This window comes from Cebus imitator, unplaced genomic scaffold (genome assembly GCF_001604975.1).
Source record: "Cebus imitator isolate Cc_AM_T3 unplaced genomic scaffold, Cebus_imitator-1.0 Scaffold471, whole genome shotgun sequence".
In the NCBI taxonomy this organism is placed as follows: domain Eukaryota; kingdom Metazoa; phylum Chordata; class Mammalia; order Primates; family Cebidae; genus Cebus; species Cebus imitator.
In genome coordinates this window covers 1,331,949-1,350,061 of record NW_016107786.1, presented here as the reverse complement: position 1 = coordinate 1,350,061, position 18,113 = coordinate 1,331,949, and the positions used below count along the sequence as shown (strand labels likewise).

Sequence of the window (18,113 nt, the reverse complement as noted above, 5' to 3'; positions counted from 1 at the left end):
CAAGAGCGAAACTCCGTCCCCCCCCCAAAAAAAAAAAAATATATATATATATATATATTTATGAGTGTCTCATTTATGGCCCATGGCTGCTCTAGGAGAAAAGAAAGGTAATTTTCTATTTGACAGGTCAGGAAACTGAAACCCAGATATGTTAGGTGATTTTATTAGGCGACAGAGCAAAGCAGGACTTTGAGGTAGGTGTATCTGACTCTAGCGGGGGGGGTCTGCCTTTCTCATTTCAATGAACCGGTGGTGAGTAGAGGAAAGCTTCTGTCCCCCAATGGACCACTTGCTACCTGCAGAGTGGGTTGCTAAACCTTTTTATGCAAGGAGAAAAATGAAGCCCTATGTGTGAAAAGGGTATATTTGCATCAAAGTGGAGCAAGTGTGTGTAATTTGAGGTGTACTAAGAAAGAATCATAATCTAAAACTTAAATAAAATAAAATAAAATCTTCCTCCATCTAGGAGCATAATACCTGAAATTTCACAAATGGAGCCATTCATTTGAGTTAAATAGTTGTCTTCACACCATTATCCATCTTTAAAATATCACAGAGGGAAATACTACCGTGCCAAATTATTAACAATGATTCTCTCCCTTCTACCAAAAGTTATTACCAGGGCAGCTTAAAAATCACTGGATAAAAGCTTCATTAAATCTTCAGTTTTGCCTAGCATTTACAATGTATTGCTTAAAAAGTCAGGTTTAGGGAATTGAGTTCTGTGTCCCTCATTACTGTACTTATGACATTTTAAAACTTCACTTGTCTGAAAAACAGAGAATAATATTATTCCTTTCCATAGAGTTGTCAAGAGGGTTACCTAAGAAAATATTTTACAAATATTTAATAAAGTAGCTGGCAAATGGAAATGCTCAGTATAAGTATTAGCTGTAACTTCCTATAAACATCAAAAGTCTGGTACAGGACTTGACATAGCCCCATGATAACCTAGACTTTCCCCTGGTAAAGGCAACCATACTGAGTAGAGAGCCGGTGCCCTGGCTTTCCCTAAGCTGCTGGGAAAGCACAATACTGGCTCTGTGTGGGACATGGAATGTGATCCACAGGCTTCCTGTGTGTAACAATGAGAATGCAAAAATGAGGATGAGTCTGACACGTTCACTGAGGTTGGTAGGAAAATCAGTAGATTGTTTCTTGGCATTGAGTCTTTTTACTGCCATATCTTTCCTCCACCAAGCCTCAAAAAAAAACACAAAACTTGATGACTCTCTTTTATGACATTTTTTTGACCTTCCTCTTTCAACATTTCTTTTCTGAATTACCTTTTTGTAATGCTTTCAACCACTGACTTCGGCTCTCTTCGTTTGATGCATAGACATAGAGAAGCCCATCTTTATAGACAATCTGGAAATGAAAATATTTGGTGTGTTTATATGTAATTGCACCATAGTTCACTTTGGTGCACCTGAAAACTTTTAGTCATCCAAAAGAAACCGTGAGTTTGCTTATATAGTATACATCAACTCTGGAATTAGATGAAAAAAAAAATCTGCTTAAAAAAATCCTCCAGCCATCAATTTGTTTTATCCCAGACAGTCTTATACTTTGGAAAATTACAGCAATATGCCCCTAATAATAGTGGTGAACAATGAGTTCTCATCAAGGATGCCTCAGACCATGGATAATTATAATATGTTAGACATTACACGCGTCTTAGGATTGATCTGGTCCATTCACCTACCCAGTGCATGATTTCCTTACAGTCCAATGGAAAATGTTTAACTGCTCTATCTTTAAAAATACCTTCAGGGATGGAATGTTCTTTACTTTGCTATGTCATCTCTGCCAATATCCATATATTCTGATTATTATACAGTTCATACTTACATTTAGTAAAAATATGTCTCCCTGTTACTTCCATCTGTTTCATCATGTGGCATCCCAGGAATCCCCAGAATATATCATTTTCTATTTCTTAAGGCAAATGTTTAAATGTTTGAAGATTACAATATCTTCTCCAGATCCTTCTCTGGTTTATTCAACTCTTGTTGGTAAATATTCACAGCATTTGTTAAACACTTACTGGTTGCTGGGCTCTTTCCTAGCTACTTCAATATTTTAATCTTATTTCAACTCTATGAGAAATAGAAGTTAAATATGTGTTTATGGCTGCACAAGTATAAATGGTGGGACTAGGAGCTCTGTGGGGCTCCAAAGCCTGTGTTTTTTTGACCACCTTATGCCTCTGTGAGGTTAGTTTGCAGCATCTTCCATGAGCATGCTGTCCCCTGGTTTCTCCCAATTGGGTAATTTTTTTCAATTAAAAAATGTTTATATAGAGATGAGGTCTCACTATGTTATCCAAGCTGTCTTGAACTCACAGTGTCAAGTGATCCTCCCTCCTTGGCCTCCTAAAGTGCTGGGATTACAGGCACGAGCTGTTGTGTCTGGCGTGGTAATACTTTTTCCAAATGGGAAGTATGGTTTGTTAATCAACTGGATTATTGTATTTCATTTTTAGCCACAGCTTCCTACTACTAGCACTGGGTAGTCAGGCCATCTGAAAGACAATCCATCTACCTTTAGATCAGAAATGTAAGTTTTTATGATATAAGAAAAATAGGGGGCTGGGCACAATGGCTCACACTGTAATCCCAGCATTTTGGGAGGCCGAGGAGGGCAGATAACAAGGTCAAGAAATCGAGATCATCTGGCTAACATGGTGAAACCTCATCTCTACTAAAAATACAAAAAATAGGTGGGCATGGTGGCGCACACCTGTAATCTCAACTACTCGGTAGACTGAGGCAGGAGAATCAGTCGAACCCAGGAAGTGGAGGTTGCAGTGAGCCAAGATCACGCCACTGCACTCCAGCTTGGTGACAGAGCAAGACTGTCTTCCAAAAAAAAGAAAGAAAAAAAGAAAAGAAAAGAAAAAGAAAAGTAGGGCATGACTTAAATTAGGCCACTTCCAAAAGGTGCTGTCAGCATACACTCCATAGCATATCATTGTTTAAAATGAAAACTCCTTAGTATGGTCACCTCTCCAGGCTCATCTCTTTCACTGTCTCATGGGCTTCTTTATTCATAGGGACTACTTAGTGCTCTCTAAACATGTCATACTATTTCACCCATCAGTGCCTTGATACCTGCGGCTGCTTTTGTCCTACTGCCCTTCTCATATTGGCTAGGTTAAATCTTACTTGTCCTTCCCAACCTGAGTGTCACCTCCAATAGAATATCTCTCTAGCCTCTTGGAGTGAGAAACGAAGCTTCCACATCCTGGGACTCCATGGATGCACTCTGCCGACCTCCATCTTAACACTGCTTTGTAATGGTCTGTGTATTAGTCTATTTTCTCACTTCCCTATAAATGCCTTGGGACAGGGGCAATGTTTTATTCCCTATAGTATGCCTATTACTGTGTACCACATCAGAGACACTCAACAATGTTTGTTAAAAGAGATTATCAGACCTGAGGCAAGTCAGGTCTCTGCGACTTCCACTCCTGTCTTGCTTCCCTTCCCTCCAGGGAAGACAGCTTGGTGGACAGAATTTTAGCAAAATGCCCAACTACCACTTGGGAATATTCCAAGCCTTATTGTTGTTTTAATAGATTGTTTTGAAATATCATTATTTTTCCTAGACATACTGAGTTCACAATAGAAAAATTAAAGGAAGAACTATCCACCCAATGCACTGTCGTTCTTCCCTTTACCTGAAATGGATACTGTCTCTCCACAGGCGTCTGCTCTTCTAGATTTACTTTCTCCACACATCTGATTTTCTTAATTTCAATTGATCCTTTTCTGCTGCCCCTTTTCTGAATTAAAAAACAAAATGTAAGATACTTCATGCAATACACCATGGTGCGCAAGGAAAGATAAAGCTCAAGTTATGCTTGTGAGGGAGATTGGGGTAGGGGGTGGGCAATGGAGAACCACTTCCCATTACTCTATGATAGTCAAAATCCAATGACAACAGAATCTATTCCTTGAGTGTGGACACAAACACATATATTCCAGTGGTTAATAATCTTATGATTATCTTGAAATGTGTTTCAAATCGCCTATCATGTGGTTAATATACTCAGGAAAATCAAGATTTAACTTCTGCAAAGCATCTTCATTTTGGCTGAATCTTATGACAGTATTTCAGTATTTTTACTATAGTAGAATTCTCAACTGTACAGGAATAGTCTCATTTCTAGCATTGTTTTAAGGCAGCATTTCTTATCCTCAGCACTGTTGACATTTAAGGCTGTGTAATTTATTTGTTCTGAGGACTGTCCTGTGCACTGCAGGATGGTTAGCATTCTTCGCCTCTACTCACTAGATGCCTTTAGCACTTACTGTTCCTGTCCTCCAGCTGGGACAACCCAAAATATCTCCAGTCTTTTCCCAATGTCCACTGGGGAGCAAAAATGCCCTCAGTTGAGAACCACGGTTCTAAAGTTATAATTTGCCTTAGTAAAGTTAACTAATGTTTTAAAGTCCTTTATCTTGAATTCATTATACCTTCATTAAGAAAAGGTCATGTGACAAGTGGATAGAAGTGGACCTTTACTGTGTAAGCTAAGAAACCTGATATTCTCTCATTATGATCAAGTACTTTGTGGAAACTTAGAAAAAATAATAAATTGTATGAAAACAATAAAATAAATGATGTCTCACCATTTTGTCATATTCATAGTAGGAAAGGTTTGTCTTGGTCAAAACAAAAAGTCGTTCTTTGTAATTATTTGGTGACATTTTCTTCTTTTGCTGTGACCTTTTGAGAAGAAGTTCTTCTAGAATAGATTTTGTATCCATATTATCATCCTAAACAAAATAAATAATTGAAATGAATATTCGCAGTATCTAGGTAAATTCTCTTTAACCTTCATATCATTTCCTCAACTATTTCCTATTAAAGAATAATATAAATGCTAATTTTTTTTAAAATGAGACTGATTTAGGATTATAAAATAAATTACATAGTAGCTACAGTTTTTCTACTGCCTTTGCTTTGGGTTTTATAAATATGTTGATTTTTGAAAAGCACTTTCTGCATTTGATTCTTCCCACTGTGGATAATAAATTCATCATCTTTGCATCATTCTCCAGACCACCTTATCAAAATGCTCTGTACTCTTTAAACATTCTGTCTGTGTTGGTTGGATTGAATTGGATATGATAAAACTTTTAAAAAAATTAACTCCAGACAGCTCACAATTTATGAAATAATGGCCAGTAATTTGATCAAATTATCGAAACCACTATGAAGCACTGACGTTATTGTCAATAACACCTGCAGCCCAGATCATGACCAGATCTTTAACATAAAGGACACAGGTATAATTTTCAATATCTATGAGAATTTAAAATCAAAGTGAATGCCTAGGATAGAATAAAATGAGGAAAATGTGTGAGGGTGCAATAACAGATGCTATCAAAAGAGATTTAAAAGAACTGAAAAAATGAGTAAATTTACAAAGTAAAAAGACCCTTGCTTTTTATTCCAAAATCATGTAAAATATGAAAACTTAAAATATTTGTGAAAAATAAATGAATTAATTTTCTAGTTCAACTAAGATGGTTGCTTCAACCCTCAATCTGGTATCAGCTCTGACCATGAAAAGTAGCAATGTTGAGAAGTAGGCCAGAGAGACAAACTTTCTTAAGTTCTTCTTTGCTTTGTGAAATTGTATCATTATTTGCATTCACATGCCCAATAGTTAAGATCTTTCTTTATTGATAATCTGAAGGTTTCACTCACCTTAGACTCGCTACAGCCAAAGTATACGTGTTGGTCCTTAGCTTTAACTCTCAAGCTCTAAGCAAAAAGTTACCGCTTTGAGGCACCATCACTCATATTCCCTCTGGCTATCTCCCAGGGACTTGCATTAAAAAGAAGATATTTGCATCCCACTTATCAGTCTTGATCAGGAAGCACTCACACAGGCATTACTCTGTTTGCATGGAGGCGGGCGCAAAGTGAACCCATCCAATCACTAGAGGGCACTTCTCACTGGCCCGCTAGTGTGATGGACTCACTATGGCAGAAGAGTGAAATGAAAGGGAGACTAAGAAATACAGCCTGGCATTGAATAAACCACAGTCGGCTCCAGCCAGCCTTCCTCCTGACATAGACCACACAACTCTCAAAGTGGAATTAACAAAACCAGCTTTTATTATTTACTACATAAAACAAAAGATTATTTATTAATTTCTAAAATGTCCTCCAAGGGCATTATTTGATTTTTAGACAGAAGTAGTGGAAACCTGATCCATTCAATATAATAAAGTCTTGGTTACTTTTTGCTTGGGATATTGTTTTAGCTATTTAAAAAGGATAATTCTTTTGCAAAAGAAGAATGGGTTTCTTTAGAGTCCAATGGGTGCTATTTGCCATGGTCACTGGTTTCTTTGCCCAGTAAAGACAGGGAAGAGATCAGGGTACAGTAGAGCCTGCAGGACCTACAGAGGCAGATAGCATGCCTTCCTTTTATATATGCTTCCATTGTGAACTCGACATATCCATGTGCTCAGATAAGCTTATTTTCTATAGAATTTGCTTGGAGACTTATGGAAATAATGAAGGTCTAGTTTTTGTGAGGGAAAGCCTGTTTTAGGCAGGCAATAACACACTGGACATAGTTTTAGGGTACTTATATATTTCTATTTTTACTAATGACACAGAAGGAGAAAACTGTGAAAACTCTTGTCAGTTTTTTTATACCCATAGCTGAAATGTCATTCCTAAAAGCAGAGTGCTAATTAAATAGATCTGATTAGTTGAATAGAAAATTTACTTTTTAATTTTTTTCAGATGCTGAATCAATTTGTGACATTAACATTGTTTAAAAAATGTGAAAAACCTAATGTTCAAGTAACTATTTAGTCTTTCCCAGTACTATGTGCCGATATACATACTTTTCTGTTTATAGAACTTTCACACTTAGGCAGGGCACAGTGGCTCATGCCTGCAATCCCAGCACATTGGGAAGCTGAGGAGGGAGGATCACTTGAGGTCAGGAGTTTGAGACTTGCCTGGGCAACACAGCAAGATCCTGTCTCTAGAAATTTTTTTTTTAACAAATTAGCAGATATGGTGATGTGCACCTGTAGTCCCAGCTACACAGGAGGCTGAAGAGGGAGGATCATGCCACTGCATTCCAGCCTGGGTGACAGAATGAGATGCTGTCTCAAAAAAGAAAAGAAAAGAAAAGAAAGAAAGAAAGAAAGAAAGAAAGAAAGAAAGAAAGAAAGAAAGAAAGAAAGAAAGAAAGAGAAAGAGAGAGAAAGAAGAAAGAAAGAAAAAAGAAAGAAAGAAAGGAAAGAAAGAAAGAAAAAGAAAGGAAGGAAGGAAGAAAGAAAAAGAAAAGAAAAATTTTACGTGTATTACACTAAAGATGAGAATTTTTAGAATTTTATGTCAAAAAATATAAGATGAGTCACAGAGACCACTGACAAATTCACAAATTTGCCTCTGTATATTGAAATGAAGAAGAACATCGAGTAAAAAGAAAGGTATTGAACCCTCAAGCACCTTCTCCAGTAAACCTCCAAGGGTTAACAAGCATTATTGCATCTGATGAAATATAACTTGTGAAATTTCAGCATAATTGTTCATTTCAAAATCCTGCCCTTTATACATTTTTTTGCTTTCATTTTAAGATGCATATGCAATATATGTTTATTCTATAAAGCCCAGAGCTATAGACAGGGAAAAGAAAAACACAGCACATCTCTAGATGTTTTTCTTTTGAAACATTTATGTGCACATGCTTATTTTTCCAAAGACAGGTTCACATACTGTGCACATGGGTCTGTAATCTGTTGTTCTCATGTAATAAACGCCTGAAGCCACACATTTTTGAGGTACCTATCCAAGAGGAACAGTCCTTCAAAGCTCCACTCCCTAATCTGGACTACTGAAGCTTCCTAAGGATCTTGAAGAACCCCGCCTTGATGACTCAAGCTGTTTTCATTTCCATATCAGTTTCTTCTAAGACAAACCATGTGGTTTCTGCTCAGGCTTGGACTTGCGTTTCTCCTTCTATTTACTTCTGTCCCTTCCTTATACTTCTTCTTTCTCCTCTATATGGGCTAGATTCTAATTTGAAAACATTTCTATGGTATCTCTTGATAGAGAAGGGTAGTTGGATAGTTGCTGATGATTAGTTTTTAGAAATACAGTATCTCCTCCCTTGTATTTTGACAATAAATAAACAGGGTTCACTGTTAAGTCAAATGTGTGTCCAACAACTAGGAAACCCTGCTCTTGATACCCTTATTTAAGGAAAATTCAGTTGGGAAAGTGAAACAAAAAACCTTTTAAAGTAAAATGAGATCCTAAACCCAGTCAGTATTAACAAGAAATCTATTTCCATAGAGGAGCTGGTGGGATTTGGGTGGACTCTCATATTACTACCCACATAAAATAGACATATCAATTTGCTTACCAAATAGCCCAGGCTGCTTATTTTCATAAACAGATGAAACTAGAAAGAGATTAAGGCACGGAGGAGGCAAAAAAAAAAAAAACCTGGCAGAAATCAATATAGTATTTTTTATAAGGAAGCTAGCAGCCATTAGGTAACCTCTTACATACATAAAAGGTGTATGTTGAATTAACATGACTTGTAATCACTATAGTTATTTAGGATTTATAAGGAAACAATGTCATGAGAGTAAGAAGTTCAGGCTGGCAGTTCTATTTGGCACACTGGATTTTGAGCCTACAGTGTGTCCAATATTGAGTGACTGGTTCCAGAAATAAAGATCAGCTGTCCGTGGCCCTGAGTGACGATGTACAAGCTTGAGACATAGGCTGCGTAACTAATTAATATGCAAGATTGCTGTGAGGTGGCAGACTCAGAAGATAGGGGGAGGTTACAGACCTGTCATTTATAAGCTGTATTACCCTGGCCAAGTCCCTTCCCTGCACTAACTTTCGGTTTTCTGATCTGTAAAATAAGATGGGTAACAACTCTCTTACTTTAAGGGACTTAAATGAGAAAACTTATGTGAAAGTACTTAGCACACTGTGGGTACCAACTATGCTTTAAAAAAGAAGACATGGGGGGAAAATGCAAGTGCTAGAGTAGAGTCCATTCACTGTGCTATGAAAGGGCCAAGGAAGGAAAAGATGTTTTTTTCTTAAGGTAACCAAATAAGATGTTTTAGAAGGGAGCACACTGAAATTAGACTTTGAAGGATGAGAGTGATTTTACTAATAATGATCCTAGCCAATGTTTAAGGAGGGCTCACTATGTGCCAGGCTGTTTAGAGTTTACTGGTCACAACAGCTCTATGGAGTAGGTCATGACACCTCTACCTTATGTAGTAGGCCAGAACACCCCTATCCTATGGGATATTTTGTGATACTCCCAGCCCATGGGGTAGGTTGTGACACAGTCACCCTATAGAGTAAGTTGTAACATCATTTCCTGCTAACGGATTATGGAGCTGCAATAGATAAATAAATTGCCCAGGCCACACTGCTAGTGGGTGGAGCTGGATTTGGATCCCGTCAGTCTAACTCCACAGCCCACATTCGTGACCATGATATTAATGCTAGAGAAGGACATGCCTGCTGTGTGACCCTCCTAAACCAGAGAATGCTCTCACTTAAATACAGGAAGGCAGTCATAGGATGTCAAATCTGACAGGAACTCTAGAAGCCATTTAACAGATGTAACACTGAGCCCAGTAGCCTAGGTGTCTTAGCCAGTACTGTTAAGCAGTGACCTAAGAGGCATGGTCCTGTGAGCCAGCTTCATATGTCCTGCCGGTACACTATCCACTCCATGATGGCAGTAAACAGAGTGGGAGATATCTATGTGTTCAGCCAAACATACTCCAGCTTTGTTAAAGGACATAGTTTAGTGAGATTACACATAAATTTGAGTCTTAACAGACACGTGCAAGAGACATTTTACCGAAAATATCAGAAAGATATTGTTACCTATAATCTTTCAATAGGAATCTCCTGCTGAAAGGCAGTGTTAAATAGCAAACTTTGAACCCACATTTTCAAAATAGGTAAGAACACACAACCTCAAAAGTTGGAATAAATTCTCAGTGGTACAGAAGAGGAGCAGTAGACAAGATACAAAGGGAGATAGGGATATCTAGTTAAATGGCCATGGGATAGTTCCCTCAACCAGGTAGTGTATTCCCTGACTGGCTCAGGGTGCTGCCTTTAAAGATTTATCCTTCAGAATTGAGAGATAAGGATAGCAATTCCTTACCCCTTGACTTGGTTTAGTTATCCTCTCTTACTTTACATGCCATATAGCTGAGGATTTCGGTAGGTGTCAAGATGTTAAAATAACACATGTGGTGGGAGGGCAGTAGAGCAGGAAGGGTGGGAAAGAAAGGAAAGACGCTCCAAGTGGGGCGGGATCTGGAAGGGAAAATGGAGGGCCCTGTGACAAACTTAATCTTCAAATATTTGCCAAATGCAAGGCCTGCTTATCTTCCTGCGGAATAACTGAACACACTGTGATGGTAAGTTTAAACAAGAACAAAAAGTTTGACTGAGAATCAAGTAAAGTAGTTCAAAAAAGTCTTATGATGCTGGCCAAAGACAAATCCTGGCTTCACACAACCTGACAGATTCTCATTTCACATGATATTATGTAGAAGAGGGAAAATTAAAGTTAATTTTGGCATGGTATGGATAGAAGTCTTTTAACATTGACACTCTAATTCTCAGCATTTTGGAGCATCATACCTTAATTGCTCCAAAATGAATGTATAAAAACCAGACACTTTGGGAAGATCACTTTCTCACAAAGAAGGCAAGAATCGTAATGCTAGTCCTGTTGGAGCTAAGTTTTGCTTTAGGTGTGAGATTAATCTTCAGTGCCCATAGAGCTTTTCTAAGTCGTTTCTTTTTTTCAGTAACCTCTTTCTTTCTTCTCCCTCTCTTCCACCTAGGGCACTGTCTCTGGGCATCTTTCTTAGGAGAAAAGCAAAAAGTAATAAATCCATGAGCTAGCATCTCCTGCTGAATTAAACATGTAACACTGCTTATGTGATGCAGGTTGGTGTGAGTGAAAGCATCAAGCTGTGTTTGAATCCCTGCTCTGTCTCTGTGCAACCTGTCATGTTACTTAATCCAGCTAAACCTCAGCTTCCCCATCTGCAAAGGGAGTAAAACAATAACCACTTCAAAGGATTATGAGTAGTCAAGAGAAAATGGCAGCCTAATGCCCATCACCCTAGTAGATGTTCTCAAAATTTATGTCCCTTCTCATCACTCCATAGGCAAAGTTTTAAAAGAAGACCATAGCAAAATTAAAGAACTAAGGACAATGAAATGATAATGATCCTTAATGATAAAATTTTACTTCCCATCCCTCTGTTCCCAGCTCCTGAGGATAGGAGATAATGGGAGGCAGGAAGACCTCCTCATGTTTTGTCATGTCAACAAGCACCAGTCCCTGGCAGGTTTGTCACAGACTTTCCATCCTGAGATGAGTTACTATAAAATGAAGTTGAACCAGCCCCTTAGTGACTGTGTATTTGTGCCACCATATTTCCTACAAATAAATACTTGGATGCGACTCAAAATGTGCTCCGTGCACTTGCATCACCCAGGTGCTCATTAGAAATACAGACTCTCAGTTCCCACCCAAGACCTCATGCAGCCAAATCTTCATTTTAGCAAGATTCCCAGGCGATCCATGTGCACAAGAAAGCTTGAGAAGCGCTTACATCGATCACAAAGTTTGTACTACTTTTCAAATCCAATAAAATCATTGTGGCCCACAAAATCTTTCAAAATTATATGAATGTGAGTGCAACTGTATGGTTCCCTTCCCTTCCATCTATCTCCATCTAAAATACACTCCGCACTTGATTTAGGGAGACTTCAGGAACCTAAGAGCAAATATTTGTAGCTAAAGTAACATCATAAAAACAAAGTTAAAGAAGGTATAAGGAACATTTCTATATCTCTTTCGAAGCAGTTATGAGGCCAATATGAAAGGCTGTGGAAAGGCAATACCTAAAGAAGAGGATGGAGAAAATTAGCAGAGAGTACAGCACAAAGCTAGATAGACAAACTGATAGCTTCTCTGAGATTTTGAGCAAGGAGTGAATTTATGGTGAAATTATAGCAGTTTCACCCATTGCCCTCTAAATTATCTAGTCCCATCTAAAGTCCCAGGGGAAGCCCTAGCAATTTCATAGTCAAAATGTTGCACCATTTTTTCTTAAGGTGAGCTCCCCAAAATTTGTAAGCTTCAGGCCCCACAACACCAGGAACTAGACTTATTTTCCCCATAGAATATGACACTGAGTAGCCACCTGCCGCTTAAACGCACCATCTCGGCTTGTTCCGTGCTTGCCTGGGTCCTGCCGCGTTGGTTGATCTGCTCTTGCAGGAACAAAGCCCCAGCTGTCCTGTTTCCAGCAGAAGCAAATTGTTTCACATTTTCCTGGCTGCCGGGTCAGAAATGGCTACATTACTCAGTGCCCCCAACACGTTTATTGTCCTGCAGAGCCTTACACAATCCCACAGGAAACCACGCTCAACACTTAGCCAACACTTGTTGATCTGATTGAACGCAACAAAAACGGAGACAAAAGCATATTTCATAAAGCTTCCAAATTTGATAACTATAGCTCCCACTTTTCCCAGGCAGCTCTCGGGTACATGTGATAACCCCTGCCTTTGTTTGTAGAGCACTATGCTGGAAAGGACAAGAAAATATCTCAGCAAGCCCCTACTGCTGACGCTGACTTCTCTCACACGAGCCAGGAAACCATTAGGTAATGCCAAAGCACACAGAGAATAAGCAATGAAACTTAAACACTTGGACAAAGGAAGACCAGAGAATATGTAAGAACAGTTCATATGATGGGAAAAGAATTTATTTATATAGTTTAAATTATTAAGAAATCCAGAAATGGAAAAGAGATTGTTTTTGCTAAGGTATGGTACACCCAGATCACAATAAAAAAGTGTGTCTCTTGACATCATTATGACAGCCTCACTACTTTTGGCTTCGCCTTATTCTCTGGTGCATACTGGCTGGCCATTTGTAATAAATCTGAGGACATATTTTATGTCCTGCTATAGATAGCCAAGAAAAGGAATCATCCTTTTGGCATGCATTGACACACTGTGCTTACTTATAAATTGTTGATTACTGCAACTTATTTGTTAGTATCTATGATGTGAAGAAGTCTTGGATTGGCAGAGGAGAGTGAAGCTACTAACTTTCAAAGAGGTTTTCTTTTGAGTGTGCATGGAATTAGCATTATTTCTATTCATTCGTTCAGTCAGGTCTTATTTGAGAACCTGCCATGTGCTGAGCATTCTGTTAAGGGCTGGATACACAAGAACCTACAGAAGAAAGGCAGCCCACATCTTCAAGGGGCTTATGTATAGAGGGGGGAGAACCACAAGTAATGGTCTAATTACGGTAGAGTGTGGGAAAAATAACTTGGGAGAAATATTTTTTAATATTTCAATTTGGAAACTGGAATTTGGGGAAGGGCAAGGAGTCCTTCAGAGGAATTCAAAAGAGTGGCACTTACATTCTGGTAGCAAATTAAAACTACTGATGGGTTCCTAATAGCCCTCCATTCTTTAGGAATATAGTAGGGAGTCATTCAAAAAATTAAGGGTGAAGCAGGGCAACAGTAACATAACAACCTGGCCAAATAAATTAATTCTACACTCTGCTAATTAATTTCCTTTTGCGCATAATGATTTGTGTTTACTCCACAACTTATATATGGTAATATGGCAAAAGTTAGATTCTAGAATAAAAAGTAAACTTACGGTAAGGGCAGGAGGAGTTGGTGATGGGGTTTGGCTGTGTCTTCAGCCAAATCTCATCTTGAATCGGTGTTCCCATAATCTGCACATGTGGGAGGGACCTAGTGGGAGGTAATTCAATCACGGGGGTGGGTTTTTCCTGTGCTGTTCTTGTGATAGTGAATAAGTCTCACCAGGTCTGATAGTTTTATAAAGGGCAGTTCCCCTGCACACACACACTTGCTTGCCACCATGTAAGATGTGCCTTTGCTCCTCTTTCACTGTCCACAATTATATTGTGAGGCCTTCCCAGTCATATGAAACTGTGAGTCCATTAAACTTCTTTCTCTTCATAAATTACCCAGTCTCAAGTATTTCTTCATAGAAGCATGAAAATGGACTAATACAGTTGGTATAAATGTGGAAACACCTGGGCACAATCTCTTGGGATTTCCATCCCTTCTTGGGGTGTAAAACACTCAAGGGCAGCTGGGAGGAGTGGTTTCCTCTAAGTCAAAATGTCACAGATTTATTTACTTATTCTATTCATTCACTTCCTCTGCTAGGTCTCTTGACTGTTTCTTTGGCTCTGTATTTTCCATAACTTTAGTTACATCCTAATTTTTGGCAACCTGCTATTTTGAAAATATGACTTAATTTACTCAAATTATACGTGGCACTGTCACCTTTACTCAGTTACAATTTTAGGAATTTTCTCCAAAGCTTGTTCATGCAAGCCCTTAGCAAGCAACAACTAAAGGGTCATGGCATGGGATAATTTGAGTTCATGATGTGAACAAATTTGTTCACGTGTGCTTACGTTTTTTTAAAAAAAGAACCTGGTAGAAGCCATTGTCAGAGAGAGAGAGAGAGAGAGAGAAGAAAGAAAACCGGGTAATCAGAGTCCTTCTGTCTTGTGGCAGAGCTGTATTTTTCTCTCACTTTAAAAAATTCACTTGACTCATGGCTTTAAACACCATCTATATGCTTAGGACAGCCAGGACGTCTCTCCTGAATTCCAGACTCATATTTGACTGTCAACTTGTCCGTCTGTACTTGGGGTATCTGATATATATCTCAAACTTGTCCAAAGCTGACCTCCTGATTCATCCCCCAAACTAGTTTCTCCTACAATCTTCCTCTTATCAACTAATAGGAACTCTCCCCTTCCAGTTGCTCAGGCTAAAGAATATGGAGTCATCCTTAATTTTTACCCTTCCCTTGCACCAAACTTTCAGTCCTTCATGAAATAAGGTTAGTACTATCCTCAAATGTACCCCATTGGGCCACTTTTCAATATCTCTACTGCCACCTACTGGCCTGAGTTGCCACCACCCCCGGGGGAATATTGTACTACTATCCTGATTGTTCTTCCACTCTTGTCCCTGCAGTCTATTCTCCACTGAGTGGCCAGAGTGATTCTTTTAAATATAAGTCACATCTTAGCACTTCTCCGGTCTGAAATCTTCGCTTATCCTTCCTCTTCTGGTCCCTTAGGACTGTCTAACATCATCCCATGATTATTCTACTTCATCTTACCACTCCTAAAACTGGCCTCTTTTCTACTCCTCTAATATTCTGAGCAACATCTAGTCCAGGGCCATTGCATTGGCAGTATCCTCTGCTTGGCAAACTTTCCCAGATATCTGACTGGATCATGTCCTCATTTCCAGGTTCTGCTTCAAATGGCATCTTTCTAATTGCCCTATGCAGACCACCCTGTTTAATATTACAGCCTCACCCTCCACCCAGCACTCCAGTCTCCCTTTCTCTGCTCTATTTTTTCTTGCTTCTACAGGACTCATCACCTTATAGCATAATACATAATTTACTTATTTATTGCCTTTATTATTTGTATCTTCTCACTAAAGAGTAAGACCATAAGGGCTCCAACAGCTTATCTCTGCAGCTTGAACTTTGCTCATGTATATCTCTTCTTTGGGGGCATCACTCTATTACCCCCTGCACGTATTCCTTCTGGTGCTAAAATAATCTGCTTGTAAGTTGGGATCTGATGTGAATTATTCACACTTACTAGAATTGAAGATTAACATATCACCTCTCCTAAGGGTGCTTGCATATCAAACATCAGGTTCAGTGCTGGAACAAACTGCCCTGTTTTTTATGAAAGGAAATGGGTGAGTAGGAGGTGGAGATAGACACTAAAGCGTTTGTTGTTGCCTTTTGTTGTCACCTGTCCTGTCACCCATGAAACCTTTACGTAGACTGTCGGCATTTTGTCGATCTTATTCCTATTTTTCTAGTGGGAGGTAAGGATTTGTGGTCTACATGGAGTTGGTGAACTGTGAGCCCTATGAGTTTTTGTGAATAAAATTTATTGAAACACTGCCACCATTCCCGTCCCAGGGCCTTGGCATTTATGGTATCCTGTATTTGGCAAACTGTCAAATGTTGTCTATGTCTGCTTTCAGTCTACAACGGCAGAGGTGAGTAGTTGTGACAGAGATTGTATGCCCACAAAGTCTCAAATACTTACTATCTGGCCTTCACAGAAATAAATCACCAACTCATATTCTGGAAGCATCCTGCCAACTTTGGAAGTGATCTTGCAGCTTGGCATTTAGTTTAACAGCTCAATTCAACAGAGAGTCACTACATTTACTGCGTACAAGGTGCTAGAGTTGGAAGCACAGAAAGTAGACAAAGGGATACAACATTTTGGAATCTTTCTAGTCCTGATTCCCACTGTGACTCAAATTATTTTTTTTTTCTAAGATTGTATCACGAAACATTTCAAAATATACTAAAGTTTAAAAAAGTCAAAGCACCAATACCCCACCATCTGGATTCTACAATTAACATTTTGCTGTATTTGCTTTGTCATATTCATCAGTTTATCCATCTCTCTATTTGTCTATGAATCCACATTGTTGTCATTTCTATTATTATTGCTGCTATTGTTATTTTTTGGTGCATTCAAAGTAAGTTGCAGACATCAGTACACTTAATCCATAAACATTTCAATATACGTAACATGAACTAGAAGTTGTTAATTATTCAAATTAGTTTTTAGTTTTTACTCCAATACTGTGATCTCGAAAGCAGCCTTCATTCAGCCAGAAGACAGAACTTTACAAAAGCTGAAAACTGAGAAATGTTATCAGGGTAATTGAGGTAAGTATCAGGGAACTCATTCACCGAAATTTCTCCAGTTTCCTGGTCCAGAGATGAATCGGCCTTTCAGGCCTGAGAGTATTTTGCTTGTGATGGATTCTAAGAAAGTTCTGTGGCTCAAAAGAAAGGATCATAAGCTCTTGTTTTTTTCCTGAGACACTGACAAAAACCCAAGGGACATACAGAGAAAATCATAATTATGAGTTTCCTGCAACGACAGATCACATGTAGCTTCTGGGTCAGAGCACTAGTTGATGGAACAGACCAGGTCTGTGCAGAATGCTCTCATGAGGGTGGATATGGGAGTCACATGTTCTCATCTTTTCTGCGTATATTTGGATGTCTTCAACCACCCAGTACATTTACGTTCTTCGTAAACTAGCATTTACAAAATAATCAGTCCTTGACTTGGGGCCAATTGGTTTCCTGGGTTCAATGAGTCTGAGTCTTCATATGGAATATTTCAGAGATATTTGTCATCTAATGAATAGCAGCTACTCTGCCCTGAAAGGCAAATTAACACAATCTGCAAGAAGGAACTTTTGAGTTGATGGCTTGAAGAAGAAAGAAACAAAAATGATGAAGTGTTTAAGATATCCATGTACTTCTATAATATGTCTCCTTGAAAAGAAATTCAATAAGTTTTACAGAAGAGGAAAATGAAATTCTTGAATAAAAAAGAAAAGAGTCAAAGTACGTCAATAATGTGGTTGTCTTTCAAGATTATAATGGTGTTGTGGGGCTAGGGGAGGAATAGCAGGGGATGGGGGGATTGGGGAGGGATAGCATTAGGAGAAATACCTAATGTAGATAATGGGACGATGGATGCATCAAACCACCATGGCATGTGTATACGTATGTAACAGACCTGCATGATCTGCACATGTACCCCAGAACTTAAAGTATTAAAAAAGATTATAATGTGTTATTTGGAATCATTTAGGGAAGGCTTTGTTCATTGCCATATCAGCATGAATTTTCTTTATGCTTCCCAAGATTCCAAAGGCTATCAACAGTCTGCCTACACACTCATATATTTAGCCACCTCCTCCACATCTTGATCTGGATGTCAATGACAGTGTGAAAAGTGCTCAAAGCTTGATATACAGGGTCATATTTCTCATCTCAAAACTGGGCCCTGTTACAGTAAAACATTATATGCCGTTTGTTCATTTGTAAGAGTTCTTTCCTCTCTCACCTTTGTTTGTCCTCAATTTAAGTCTTCTACCTTTTCAGACTTGTTCTTTTTTTTT

At 38.7% G+C, this 18,113-nt stretch overlaps 2 protein-coding genes across 4 annotated transcripts in view; one reads left to right on the top strand and one right to left on the bottom strand.

Annotated features, from left to right (window-relative positions):
- Positions 1-12,649, bottom strand: part of BMX (BMX non-receptor tyrosine kinase) — a 57,869-nt gene extending 45,220 nt beyond the window's left edge. For both annotated transcript variants that reach the window (XM_017512364.1, XM_017512365.2), the window contains exons 1-4: positions 12,284-12,649; positions 4,638-4,784; positions 3,683-3,787; positions 1,287-1,368 (exon numbers count right to left, since the gene is read on the bottom strand). In XM_017512364.1, the coding sequence (XP_017367853.1) occupies positions 1,287-1,368; positions 3,683-3,787; positions 4,638-4,784; positions 12,284-12,286 (337 nt within the window). In that variant the 5' untranslated portion in view covers positions 12,287-12,649. The remainder of the gene's footprint in view (positions 1-1,286; positions 1,369-3,682; positions 3,788-4,637; positions 4,785-12,283) is intronic.
- PIR (pirin) overlaps positions 5,226-18,113 on the top strand; it is a 120,340-nt gene continuing 107,452 nt past the window's right edge. For both annotated transcript variants that reach the window (XM_017512373.2, XM_017512372.2), the window contains exon 1: positions 5,226-5,236. The gene's annotated coding sequence lies outside the window, so the exon portion shown is untranslated. The remainder of the gene's footprint in view (positions 5,237-18,113) is intronic.